The 13,920-nt window shown below is 37.0% G+C and overlaps 1 protein-coding gene across 2 annotated transcripts in view; it reads left to right on the plus strand.

Moving 5' to 3' along the window:
* Positions 1–13,920, plus strand: part of USP32 (ubiquitin specific peptidase 32) — a 213,444-nt gene that overhangs the window by 160,247 nt on the left and 39,277 nt on the right. For both annotated transcript variants that reach the window (XM_019636738.1, XM_019636737.1), the window contains 2 exons: positions 3,446–3,548; positions 12,305–12,500. In XM_019636738.1, the coding sequence (XP_019492283.1) occupies positions 3,446–3,548; positions 12,305–12,500 (299 nt within the window). The remainder of the gene's footprint in view (positions 1–3,445; positions 3,549–12,304; positions 12,501–13,920) is intronic.

Below are 13,920 nucleotides of genomic sequence, written 5' to 3' on the forward strand. Positions count from 1 at the left end.
TCTGGTACACCTGTGAACTTAACCAGGCTGGAAAAGCAGTGAGCATTCCTTGAAAATATTGTAAGGCAAATGAATAACAGCAGCTACCTGGGGCCAAAGATTATAGTTGAGCCGTATAAAGGAGTGCCACCAGTTTAGGAGGAAAAGATGGAGAGTTTCCTTGGCAAAGTAGGGCATTGGAAACCACACTAGTATACTGGGGAACTTAGAAAGCCTTGCACATACTCATAACAAGGTGCACACTCAGAAGAAACCTGAAAAGACTCCTGTGTTTTCATCTCTGTCTAATCTCTAGACTCGGCACATGCAGGGAAAGAAGGCCAAGGCAGCTTCCCCAGCACAGAGCCATTCTGCAAAAACAGGAGTGATTTTTGTTTCGTTCTCATCCAGTTTCTACCCTTACCCCCACCCTCCTCCTTCCCCTCTTTTCTTCTCCAGCTCCCCTTCCTCATTCTTTTCTCTGTCTCCCTCACCCCCTCCATTCTTTCTTCCTCTCCCAACCCTCTTCCTGTCATTCAAGGAATTCTCTGTCGAAACAGTAGCTGAACACAAGTGAAATGAAGAGAGACTTCAGAGACCACACGTAACAATACAGACTTTATAAAAAACAGTTTAGAAAAGCCACTAAATAAACAACTACAGCAAGCAATAAAAGCAAACCCTGAGTAGTGGGGAAAAATCTGATTTCCAGAGTTTCCATATTATAATATTCAAAAGTTCTTGCTTTCAACAAATTATAAAACATACAAAGAAACAAGAATGTATTGCCCATTCACAGAAGAAACAACCAAAAACTGTCTCTGGGGAAACACAGATATTGGACTTAGTGGACAAAGATTTTAAATCAACTATCTTCAATATGTTCATTGAGCTCCTGGAAACCATGGACAAAGAGATAACATAAACCAGGAGAATGAATGATGTATGAACAAATAGACAATATCAATAAAGTGATAGAACATACAAAAAAGGAACCAAGCACAAATTCTGGAGCTGAAAAGTACAATAACTGAAATAAAAAATTCACTATAGGGGTTCACAATCAGATTTGAGCAGGTGGAAGAAAGAATCAGCAACCTTAAAGATAGGTTAATTGAAATTATCCAGACTGAGGAGTAGAAAGAATAAAGGATGAACAGAGCTTAGGAGACCTGTGGAATATCAGCAAGCATAGAACATACACATGATGGGAATCCCAGAGGAAGAGAAGAGAGGAAAAGTGGCAGAATATTTGAAATACTGGTCCCAAACTTACCAAATTTGATAAAAGACGTGAACCAAAACATTCAAAAAGCTCATTGAACTCTAAGAAGGTGAACTCTTTAAGAATTCCACACCAATTATAATATGTATAAAGACATATTATAATCAAATTGTCAGAAGCCAAAGACAGAATTTTGAAAGCATCAAGAGAGAAGCTACTCATCACATGCAGAGATCCTAAATGTGATTAACAGTTTTCTCATCAGAGACCTTGAAATCCAGAAGTGAGTGGAATGGTATTTTTACTGAAGTGCTGAAAGGAAAAAAAAAACAAAAACTGTAACCAAGAATTCTCTATCCAGCAAAAATATTTTAAGAATAATTTGGATTTTGAACTGGATTCTTATATGTGACGCCAAAAGCATGAGCAACCAGAGAAAATTAAAATTAACTAAAAACTAAAAACTTCGTACATAAAGGACATTATCAAGAAAATGAAAAGAACCTACAAACTGGGAGGTAGTATTTATAAATCATAAATCTGACAAGGATCAAGTAAACAGAATATATAAAGAACTCCTACAATTCATCAACAAAAAGACAAGTCAGTTAAAAAATGGGCAAGGGACTTGAATACACATATCTCCAGGGATAATATATCACCAAGAACATGAAAAAATGCTCATTAGTCATTAAGGAAATACAACTCAAAACCACAATGAAATTCCACTTTGCACTGACTGGGATGTTTATAATTTTAAAAAACGGAAAAAAGATTTTGTGAGGATGTGGAGAAATTGGGACCCTCATACATTGCTGGTAGACATGTAAAATGGTGTAGCTTTTGTGGGAAACAATTTGGTAATTCCTCAACATGGAATTACCACATAACTCAGCAGTTCCACTTCTAGATATGTACCCAAAACAATTGAAAACAGGAACTCAGATACTTGTACAAAATGTTCATAGCAGCACTATTCAAAATAGCTAAAAGGTGGAAACAGCCATCAGTGGATGAATGGGTAAACAAAATGAGGCATATACATACCATGGAATATCATTGAGCCATAAAATGGAATGATGTACTGATAACATGCTACAACATGGATGAACCTCACAAATGAAAGAAGCCAGACACAAAAGATCACATATTGTATGCTTCCATTTATATGAAATATCCAGAATAGGTAAATCCATAGGTAGAGAAAGCAGATTGGTAATTGTCAAGAGATTGGGGAAGGGAATAATAGGGAAAAATTGCTTAACATGTGACTGTTTCTTTGCAATGTATGAAAATGTTTTGGAGAAATTTACATGACATAAAATTAAAACCTTTTAAAACATACAATTCAGTGACATTTAGTACATTCAAAATATGCAAATAATGTTATGTTACATGAATTTCTTCTCAATAAAAGCAGTGTTTAAAAAATCACGGTGTGACACAACTTTACACTCACTAGAACATTTATGATAGAAAAGGCAGACAATAACAAGTGTTGGCGAGAATATGGAGAAACTAGAACCTTCATACATTACTAATGGGAAAGTTAAATGGTGTAGCCTCTTTGCAAAAAGAGTTTACCAGTTTCAAATTATCAGATGTTAGATGGATAAACAAATGTGGTATATATGTACCTTTGGAATACTATTCAGGAATAAAAAAGCACAAACTAATGATATCTGCTACAACAGATGAACCTCAAAACATTATGCTAAATAAAAGAGGCTAGATGTAAAAGACCATGTGTTTCATCGTTTTATTTATATGAAATGTTCAGAAAAGGGAAATTTATAAGAGATAGAAAATAGACTATTAAAAACAAAAAGAAAATAGACGTGGTTTTCTGGGTCTATGGGTGGTAACACAGATTGACTAAAAATAGGCACAGGGTATCTTTTGGGGGGTAATTCAAATGTTCTAAAATTGGATTGTGGTGATAGTTGCACACATCTGTAAATTTATCAAAATCATTGCATTCTACACTTAATCCAGGTAAAGTGCATGTTTTGTAAAATATTCCTCAGTAAAGCTATTTTTAAAACATCAGTATGAGGCTTGATAGTAATGTTATGACTCCTGAAATTGCCCTATCAGTGTTTCCCTAATTGAAATTGTAGCAATCCCCCTAGTATATGTTTCATGTTTTTCCTTTGTAAAAATTGCTGGTGATACTGTGTGAGTTTGTGGTCATCTGTGTCACACACCACTGGATATACAGAATTTCTTTTCTATACACAGAGGATGGTTAGAACGAGAGAGCAGGTATGGTCTGCAACCAGGACACAATTGGTTTATCATCTCCATGCAGTGGTGGCAGCAGTGGAAAGACTATGTCAAATATGTGAGTATGATTCTTGTTTATCTACGTTTTTCATGGGATTTTCAATTCCATCAGACTTTGTGTAACTACTGGCTAATAAAATGCTCCAACCTAGAGAAAGATTTGAAGGGGAAAGAAATGAATACCCATAAGATAGTTGCTTACAGTTCCGCAAAGATTTGCAACAACTCTGTGAGAAAAGAATTATTGGGCATGGGGGGGGCTGGGGAGGGGGCTGTATATGCACCTTACACATCACATTTAATCCTCACAGTCCCTGTGAGGAAGGCGGTATTGTACTCACTTTACCTGTGAGGAACCTGAGGCAGAGATTAAAGGTAGCCTGAATATCTTGCTCGGAGCAGAAGTTGTGGGATCAAACCTGAGGACTGACTTTAAATACAATGACTTCTCAGCCACGTTTATATTGTCCTTCATTTGTTCACCTTTTTTCATCAAAAAGTTGAAGACCCTGGGGTAAGAAGTGTTCATTTTCTACCTGAGAAAGTTAATTTTAGAACTCAATTTCTAAATGACAATCTGCCATTGTTCCAAATAGAGTTAAAGAAGAAGTTCTCATTATTGAATATTCCAGTCTTATTTAAAACAGAAGGAATTTTTTTCAGAATTAAAAAAACTGAAGAAAGTAATCCCAGGAATCAAATTTCTGCATTCTTGGAGAGCCAGTTGATCTATAGGCTCTTTATCAGTTGCCAAATGATCACTAACAAAATTTGAAAGATTTTATTCGTATCGTTGCTATATGTTCTTTTCTGTCATTATATATCAGAATATTGGTAGACTGCGTTATTTACCTCATTATTCTTCCTGGTTCTTTTCCCTTTGCAGAGTTTAGTAGTTTGTTTTCACACATAAAATATGTTAATTGGAAAAGGTAGGCTCTGATGTCACTGAAGGAGTGAAAGTGGGCAAATGAATTCAAAGACCTCGTAGGTAGATAGTGATGGTGATTGTAAGTAGAAAAGGAGAACATTGGGGTAACGTGTCAGTCTAGTTTTCAAATGCTTTTGGTCTGTATACTCTTAGTTTGGCCTTAGAATGAATGGTTATTAATGTGTTACTGGCTATGGACTCAAAGAATAACCTAGCTTTGTGTTTGAAGTATTACTTTTTATTTCCTGTGGGAACATAATAGAGGTCTTGCTCTTAGCAGCACATCCCTTATGAACAAAAGTCCACTGCTGAGAACATGAACCCGGGTTGTTCTGGCCTGACATAACCCTTCCATACATTCAAAGAATTAGTGGAGGGGCCAGCCGAGTGGCTCAGTTGGTTAAGAGCTTGCTTGAGAGTGCACGTCTGAGCAACAGCGTCACTGGTTCAATTCCCACATGGGCCAGTGAGCTGTGCCCAAGCTGAGCTGCTGCCGAGCTGCCAACAGGTGGCAGGATGGCTCAGCTGGGGAGAGCTCAGCTGGTGATGGCTCCTAAAAACAAGGTTGCCTGTTTGAGATGGTGGGCTGTGCCCACCCGCAACTCAAGACTGAACTCAGCACCTTGAGCTGAGCTGCCGCCCGGGTGGCTCAGTGGTTAGAGCGTGTGCTCTTAACAACGAGGCTGCTGGTTTGACTCCCGCATGGGATGGTGGTGGCTATGCCCACCCACACACAACTAATTGAACACAGCATCTTGAGCTGAGCGGCGCAACTGCACTTGAAGCTGGGCTTGCTGCGCCCTCCACAACTAAGATTGAAAGACAACTTGGCTGTCCCCCTTCCCCAGTTCCCCAACACTGTTCCTTTCCCCCAATTCTCCAATAAAATCTAAAAAAAAAAAAAAGAATTAGTGGAGGGTGGTAAGGGAGAGATGTAGAGAGGGAGAGCTGCACTTATGTCATATTCCTCTCCCCGCTCTGGCATTCTAATATTATTGTCTGTTATCAGTTTATATGGAGGGAAAGGTAGCAGACATGTATGGCAACTTATTTAATAAGGGGGGTGGAATGTAAATGGAATAATAGCGTCCTTTCTAAAGATATGTATTAATTAGAAAAGTGTTCTTTACTAAATAAAGAGTACTTCCTTTTAAATGCAAATAAGTTTTTTAAAAAGCGACATTATGGACCTTATTTTCCCTATCTGTAAAATGAGAGCAATAATAGTAACCTCCTTCATAGGGTATTATGAGAATTAAAGGAGTTGATACATGTTAAGTGTTTTAGAACAGCGTCTGGCACATAATAAGTACTCAATAAGTATTAGCTAATATTATGAGAAACCAGTGTGGGATAGTAGTAGTGAGTTTGCATTCCCTGTGTTGGAGTCCTAGTATTGCTACCTGTTGTATGATCTTGAACAAGTTAATTATCCTTTCCCTAACTTAGCTTCCTCGTACAAACCGGATTAATAATAATAGTACCTATTTCAGTAGGGCTGTTATGAAGATTAAATGAGTTAATAGTATATGTGAAGCACTTAGCACTGTGCCTAGCAAGTAGAAACACCCTGTATAAAGTTAGAGGAAGTAATGGTAGTAATAGTAATAGTAGCAGTAGTTGTAGCAGCAGCAGCAGTAGCAATTAATGAGTGATTTAAATTACTTTTCCAATATACACGGAAACTTTGACAAATGCCTTGCTTAAAGAAAAATTTATGTTCTTAACATGTTGGATAATTTTATCTTACTCAGGGCTTAGTCTGCCTACCTAGGACATCAATTAGCTTTAATGTTTTCTCTTCTCAAAATGGAATCTTTGCTTATGTGAATTATTCATTGTCTGTGAGGCCAGACTGTATCTTCCAGACAGTGGCATGCCTAAATGGAAAGGGACCAAGGGAGCAGGGAAAATACAAAGTCCTTTCTCAGAAGTGGTTTAACCTCAGATTTGCTATGATTCACTTGAGCTTGAATCCTTGATCTGCTCATGGGATCTTGCTGGTCTGTTCCCTCTTTAATGCCAAGTGTTTTTCTAGTGAAATCTCCTGTCGTAAAAATGTAACTGGGGAGAAATGGTGAAATATTTTCTGTTGATTGTCATTGTAGTTTGTCTTTCTTCCTGTTTGAGGAGTATGAGGTAACTGCTATTACTATTCATGCACAGATTTTATTATTATGTAACTTTACAGCTAGAAAGCACTTTAAGCACCTCTCTTCTCTAAATTTACAAATGAAGCCTCTGAGGTCCCTTTGCATTTCTTAATTGCCCAAAGTTGTATAAGGTAATTACTTTATTACTTGATCTAGATCTCTAGAGCTAAGGTCTCTTGATTCCTACCTTAGTACTTTTTCCATTACTCCACACTGCTTTCCATTTTTCCAAAAGCAGCATTGTAGACTAATGAAATATAAAATTTGTATAACTATTAGTTGTTTAAGATCATTAGTACTTATAGTATACATATGTATAAAGCATAAAAAGAAGTAGCATCATCACTGATAAAAAAGAAAGTGACTCCTGACCCTTATTTTGGAATATCATTAACCATTCATAAACTCAGAAGGAATCATAAAATTCTCAAAATAGAATTATCTCATATCAAAATGCCATATAGGCCTTTTAGCAATCATTGACTCAGATTAAATGAGGAAATTTCTTACCTTGGGTGAAACTTTACCTATCTAGAGACCTATCTTCCTTGAAAACACCAGCTTCTAGGATAGTTTCTGATAGTTCCAGACCAAGAAGTCAATAAAAGCAAAAGAAGATCCTTTGATGTTTAGGGGGCGAAAATTCCCAGTGCTACTGGAAATAACATAGTCAAAAAGAGCTAGTGACTACAATATATGACCATTATTGGTTTGTCCGACATAGATAGAGAAGGAAAGTAGTGATAAGATTAGTTTATTGAAAATATTGACAATTTCACTTAAAGCCAAGAATAGTGGAAGGAATGACAAGAAAAAAGGGCGGAGAAGCGTGAAGAAGAAAGAAACTGAGTAATGATGACAGTTTCAGGCAGTACCAGAACCTGAGAGCAGTAGAGTCCTAGAGTAGAAAAGACAGCCAAAGACTGTGAGAAGACAGACCACTGTAATTTGGAATATTGGGAAATAAGGAAAGAAAAGCCCATGTTCTCCAAGTCTACAGGGTAATTTACTGTGCCATGTTAAAAGCATATGGTACATTCTGCAGTCTAGGGGCAAAGATTGCAGCCTCTGATAAGCTATCACAATCATTTCATTGCTATATTGTAAAACTCAACCTAACAAACACAATGCCTGGTAATATTTTTGGTATCCTATTTTCTTGCCAATGATATCTATAGATTCAACCTATGGTCTAAGCTGTTCAGAATAAGAAACATTATAAGAATGGTGTCATGTAAATTTTCTATAGAAACATAGGCTCCATATAAGATTTCCAAACCAATATTAAAGTATTTAAAATGCAATTCCAAATATTTCTCCTTGAAATTCTGTTAAATGCCAAACTAAGAGGAAAACTTGAAGAAAATTGTTTGCTCAGGTGGAATTAAGGAGACCTAATCTTCCTCAAAATATATCACTACAAAATTTTTAAAAGTGATTTATAGTACATAAGTAAACTAATATAAATTAATATAATTTAATATAAATGGAGTGCAGAAGTAAATGTAAATTTTAATAGGAGTCGCCCGTCAACCATATGATAGCTATGTACGCATCATTTAAGTTCAAGAACACTTACAAGAATAAAGTGATTTCCTGGAGGATAACAAAGTGACCTTTTTTCAGAAAGTTATTCTATCAGAATGGCTTTGCTATCGTCTTACTCCATTTTTATAGGAAGAAAGCAAATGACCCAAAGTTCATTAAAATGTGAGTCTTTCTGTAAAACAAGTTCCAGAGCAAGTAATAGATTTAATAAGAAATCGGTTACCGTACTCTCAGCATTTGGGGCACATTATGAAAAAAAGAATGTGAGACTATAATCCTTACCAGGGCAATGGTTATCAACTCTGGCTCCATAGTAGAATCACATAGAGAGCTTTAAAAGAAAAAAACAAAAAAGCCTGTTTCTATTCCGGACCAAATAAATCAGCATAATTGAAGAAAATGGTTGAATTAATTTAAGCCATTTCTGCTGGTATGGACTCACTATCAGTAATACTGTGAGAAGATCAATATTATCTCTAAGAAATTGCTTTGAAATCCACAAACTGAAGTCCAAACATATGATTAATAATATAAACTACTCAGGCCTAATTTACATTTCTGCTTCTTTTGGACAGAGGTCAGTTTGGTTCTATTGTTCCATTGTCCATACAGTTTTTACTTCCTTGGTGGATAGTCCAATTTAAAATACTGATGACCCAAGAGGGCCAGCTGAGTGTCTCAGTTGGTTAAGAGTTCGCTCAAGAGTGTGAGCTCTGAGCAACAGCGGTTCGAGTCCCGGCCCGAGCTGAGCAGCCGCTGAGCTGACAACAGGTGGCAGGATGGCTCAGCTTAAAAAATAAATAAATAAAATAAAATACTGATGACCCAAATCCATATTTAATGTAAATTCCCAGTTTTTAGTCTTTTATGTACTGTGGTCACCATTTTTTGCCGTATGATGCCCATTGTGTTTGCTTAATATGTTTATATAAATAATTTTACCGTTTTTATGTAAATACATGTATTTTAAAAGGGAACTTTTATATCACTATCTTAAATAGAAAATTAATGTCACATTCCAGAAATAGATCAAAATAAAAATAAATTCAATGAAAATAAAATATATTACTAAATTTCAGCTAACTAGTGTTACCCTTTATTTTTTGCACTGTGCAACCTGCTTCAGTGCCTACAGCCTACGGGCAGAGGCCAGGCAATGGTTCAGGGCCACAGTTTGCTCTGGCATGGGGCACTATGAGAGGCCCAGGGGAATGGACCTGCCATAAATCCAAACCCATGCATTAAAGTGTTACCTTTTGAAAAGTCTGTTAAAAAGAGAAATTTTCAAATATTATATTAGCATATCAAGCATTAGATTAATACATTAGTGCCAAACTGAGACCCTTTTCTTGAAGTGATTAGAGGATTGAAAGAAAATTGAATAGTGAATAGCTTAATCACTGTGAACTAGGGTTAATTGAATGCCCCAAATAATCTGGTACCTTTCCCATATTTTGAGAAAGTTAACAATTGACAGAAGATGATAACACTTAGATCTGTAATAAACAATGTGAATTTATATGCTTCTGAATTGTTTGAAGTTTTAACACATAGGTCTGTCTTGTTATTTAAAAAATTTTAATCCAATAAAGGTAGTTGGTATGTAGGAAACCTACATTTTTTTCTCATTCTTCTTGCCACTGTTGATTAAAGGCACTGGAGTTTTTTCAGAGCTGGCTTCTGAAGGGTCTATATTGTTAGTATTTACCTGGCTTACAGATCAAAGAGAAGAAAGCATCTAATAAAATGTTGATACAATGTCTCCCTATTTTGGCTAAAATTAGGGATGCTATAATTGCATTAAAAGAAACTAAAAGCATCCACTATACTATTGCTATGCTGTGACCTGGAGTTTGTATTTTATTTTAAATTTGATGTTTTTCTTGAGTTTCAGTTACTTTATTTATAAGCAGTGCCTTCAAGACCCACATCCATTGATCAGTTTTCTCTGCTAAAATTCATGTCAGTGTTTGTTGAATGCCGCTTGAGTTCTTTTACCCACGCTCGTCCCTGTCTTGTCAGACGCCTATGGGATTCCTATTGCGCTGGTTAGCCTCTTCAGTCTTTGCCTTCACCCTCTTTGTTACAAATATCTTGATCTTTTAAAAACACAGATACACATTCGCATAGCCCTTTCCCTCCTGCTTCTCCTCAAGTCTTATCTCTGTTTTTTAACACTAAACTTAGTATAAAATAGTTCTGTGTTAGCATTCTCTGCTTCTGGTACCCTATAGTCTCCTGATCTTTCTCTCATCAGTCAGACTCATTGTCCTTCCCAGATTCTCCCACTACCTGTTTTGTAAATATTGTTCTCTCCGTGTTCTACATATACCATTTTCTTGTGCTTTAGAAGGTCCATTCAGCCTCAGATTTTTGTATCCAACCTCTTTCTCTGTCCTGAGCACTAGACTCAAATGCCCAGGTATCACAAACCAGAATATTTCAAAACAAACTCATTCCCAAAACAATTCCATTCACTCATATACCTTGTCTTACAAAGGTGTCATCTCCTGTCCAGTCATGTAGGCCACCACCTCATGGTCTACCTGGGAATTATCTTTGCCCCTCTTTCATACACAATTAGTTGTCTTCCCCGTGCCCCCAGTCCGCCCTTCCCCCCCCCACACACACACACACACTTCCTACATCTCCTAAATGCGTGCTCTTCTCTCCATCTTTTCATTTCTGGATCTAACTTTATGGGTTAGTACCTCATCATCTCTTGCCTGAATTATTATAGGAGTCTTCTAACTTTTGTTCTCCCTCCAGTCCTTTCTACACACTAGAGTTATTTTTAAAACAAAAATTGGATTATGCTAGCCCCATTTTAAAATTCTTTCACAGAAAAATCGTGTCAGTATAATGTTAAGTGAAAGTAAAGAATCAATATGCTCTGTTTAAAATGTGATGTCTAGGGGGGGCCACTGGGTGACTCAGTTGGTTAGAACATGTGCTCTGAACAACAAGGTTGCCGGTTCGAGTCCCACATGGGTCAGTTTGCTGCGCCCTCTGCAACTAGATTGAAGACAACAACTGACTTGGAGCTGATGGGTCCTGGAAAAAAACACACTGTTCCCCAATAAAATTTTTTTTTAAATGTGATATCTATTTAACAACAACCAAAATGATAGTTCACATTTCCTAAATTCCAGGCACTCTTACATGTGTCACTCATGTAATTGTCACAATAACTCTGAGGTAGATACTAATATTATCCTAATTTTACCCATGATGAAACAGGCTTAGAAGTTTACTTACTGTGAAAGGTCATATAGCTGGTAAGTCAGAGCCCTGCCGTTAATTCTAACTATATGCATATACTCCATGCTACTTATTTTTTACATATAAATATATGTTTTCAATCACAAGAAATAAAGGAAACACTTCAAAATGTCAACTATTGTTAATGCTAAATGATGGGATCTGAGTACCTGTGATAGATTTCTTCTTATTTTTGTATATTTTCTAAAGTGGCAATGTAATCTTTAATAATAAAAAGAATAAATATTATTTAAGTTTTTTGTTTTTAATTGGGGAACAGTGTGTTTTTCCAGGACCCATCAGCTCCAAGTCAAGTAGTTGTTTCAGTCTAGCTGTGGAGGGGGCAACTCAGTGGCCCATGTGGAGATCGAACCAGCAACCTTGGTTTTATGAGCCTGCGCTCTAACCAACTGAGCTAACCAGCTGATGCTATTTAAGTTTTTAATATCACAAAAAGCCTTCCATGATTTCCAATTTTCAACAGAATAGAGTCTGGCAGCAGGAAAAGAGTAAGACCAACAATGAGGTGGACAGACTCCACAAAAGGAGCCGCAGGCCTGAGACTACAGAAGCTGAGCAGGGCTGGTGAGGCCAGGACAGTGTGGACATGGCTCATTCACAGGGTTGCCAGGAGTCAGAGCTGACTCAACAGCATGCAGCAACAGCCAAGTCTAAATTACTTTGTACAGCACAGAGTCCCTTACAGTCTGTTCCCAGTCTACCTTACCAATTTTATTTATAAACACTCTTCCCCTTTGAAGAAATTAAAATTTAGTTACACATTAAAATGTTTTTACATGGCTGTAGCCAACCACAGGAGGATTTAGAAATCATCGATATATTGGGGATTCACTTTTGAAGGCGGTAAAGTTGTCAGATTATTAAATTGTACCTCTTAATCACTGACTTCATGATTTTTAGGATGCCAGCCCCGTTGTAATTGAGCCATCATCTGTTCTGAATGGAGGAAAATATGCATTCGGAGCAGCACTACACTCTATAGAGCAGAGTGAAGACAGAATCGGAGGAGGCAGCCTCAGCTATGTGAACACCACAGAAGAGAAATTTTCAGACAATGTTTCTACTGCATCGGAAGCCTCGGAAACTGCTGGCAGCAGTAAGTGTGACTTTCTTCCCCCGAGGTTTAGTCAGGGTCAGTTCTTAAAGGAATATACTTTGTCAGAGGGTGCTTGGTGGGATATTGGGCCTCAGGCTTCCGGTCACAGAAATAAGTTTTGAATGAAAGGGGCAATTATAAGATTCTTGGAAATATTTTCACTGATTAAGCCACATCTCTCCATATTGCTATTAATTCATTTTGTCAATAAATTTAGATTTGGGAATTTAGTTTTTGAAAAAGTCTAAATTTCTATCTTCAGGACTCTCTCTAACCATAATCATACCTTCATTGGGTTAAATGCACCTCCATATCAGGTTCTACAGACATGTCAGGCCAGAATTTGGGGATTATTTTTTTTTAATATTGAGAAAGAATTCATAATGCTTCTCATAATCCCTTCGGTCTTTGGTACATACCTAAAACTTAGCAGTTCTATACTTATATGGAAGATGCTTTGGTGTCTTTGTGGCCCATGTGAATTGAGTTTGATCCTTACCATCCTGCTGATATAGTAGTAGAACTCTCAGTCTTACTCTGTTGTTCTTTTATCTTTGAGATCTTTTCTTCTTTTCTGTGGTGGAAGTAGGCAAATTAAACAGAGCTATCATTTTCTCTAGAAAGCTCTTTGTACAATTTGCTGCTTCTCTCTCCCCATCTAACATTCCAAAGATCACTTAGCAGTCCTAGGAGTGCCCTCTCTGATTGGCTCTAACACCAACATGTTTTCTTAGTCCTCTCTAAGGTCCTTATTGATATGTGCTCACTCTATAACCTATGTTATCTATAGGCTAAGCAGTGTCACAGATAGAAGGTTCAAAGTGATTGATGGCTAGAATGTTTACCTAAGATTAACATGTAGTTGAGAGTTGAAATACCTTAAAATATCATTGAGGTTCACAACTCTAAGTCATCATTACTCTTTTTGCTGTGTGTATTTTTTGATCATAACATTCATGCTTTCCTTTCAAAGATTTATTAGGAAACAGTTTCTTACCCCCATCACTTTTCTGTTGAAGTTCTTGTTTTAGCTCTTTCCTTTTGGTTTAGAGACTTCTTAGCACCCTTTCCTACCAAAAACATTTGGAATGTGTTTGTAGGTGGAAGAGAAGAATTATGGGAGACTATGTGAGAGCCCAGCTACTTGGCCACACTTCTTCCTTTCCTATCAGAGGACATATAATTCTTGTTGTGAATTATCAGATATTTTAGGAGGCGGGCCAAAGTTCATTTGGTAACAAGTTTGTTTTTTTTAAGTTGCAGAAAAGGAGTTTATTAGAAGTAAAAATACATTTCAAAGAAGCAGAAGCAGGATGAGAAGTAGAGAATGGCTCAAGGGCCATTATTAGAAAAGAAAGTACACTCCAAAGAGTTTGGAGCGGGCTGAGCAAAGGAAACTCAAAAAGCTTAAGGCGGGGGG

The sequence above is a fragment of the Hipposideros armiger genome, unplaced genomic scaffold, assembly GCF_001890085.2.
Source record: "Hipposideros armiger isolate ML-2016 unplaced genomic scaffold, ASM189008v1 scaffold_29, whole genome shotgun sequence".
Taxonomy (NCBI): domain Eukaryota; kingdom Metazoa; phylum Chordata; class Mammalia; order Chiroptera; family Hipposideridae; genus Hipposideros; species Hipposideros armiger.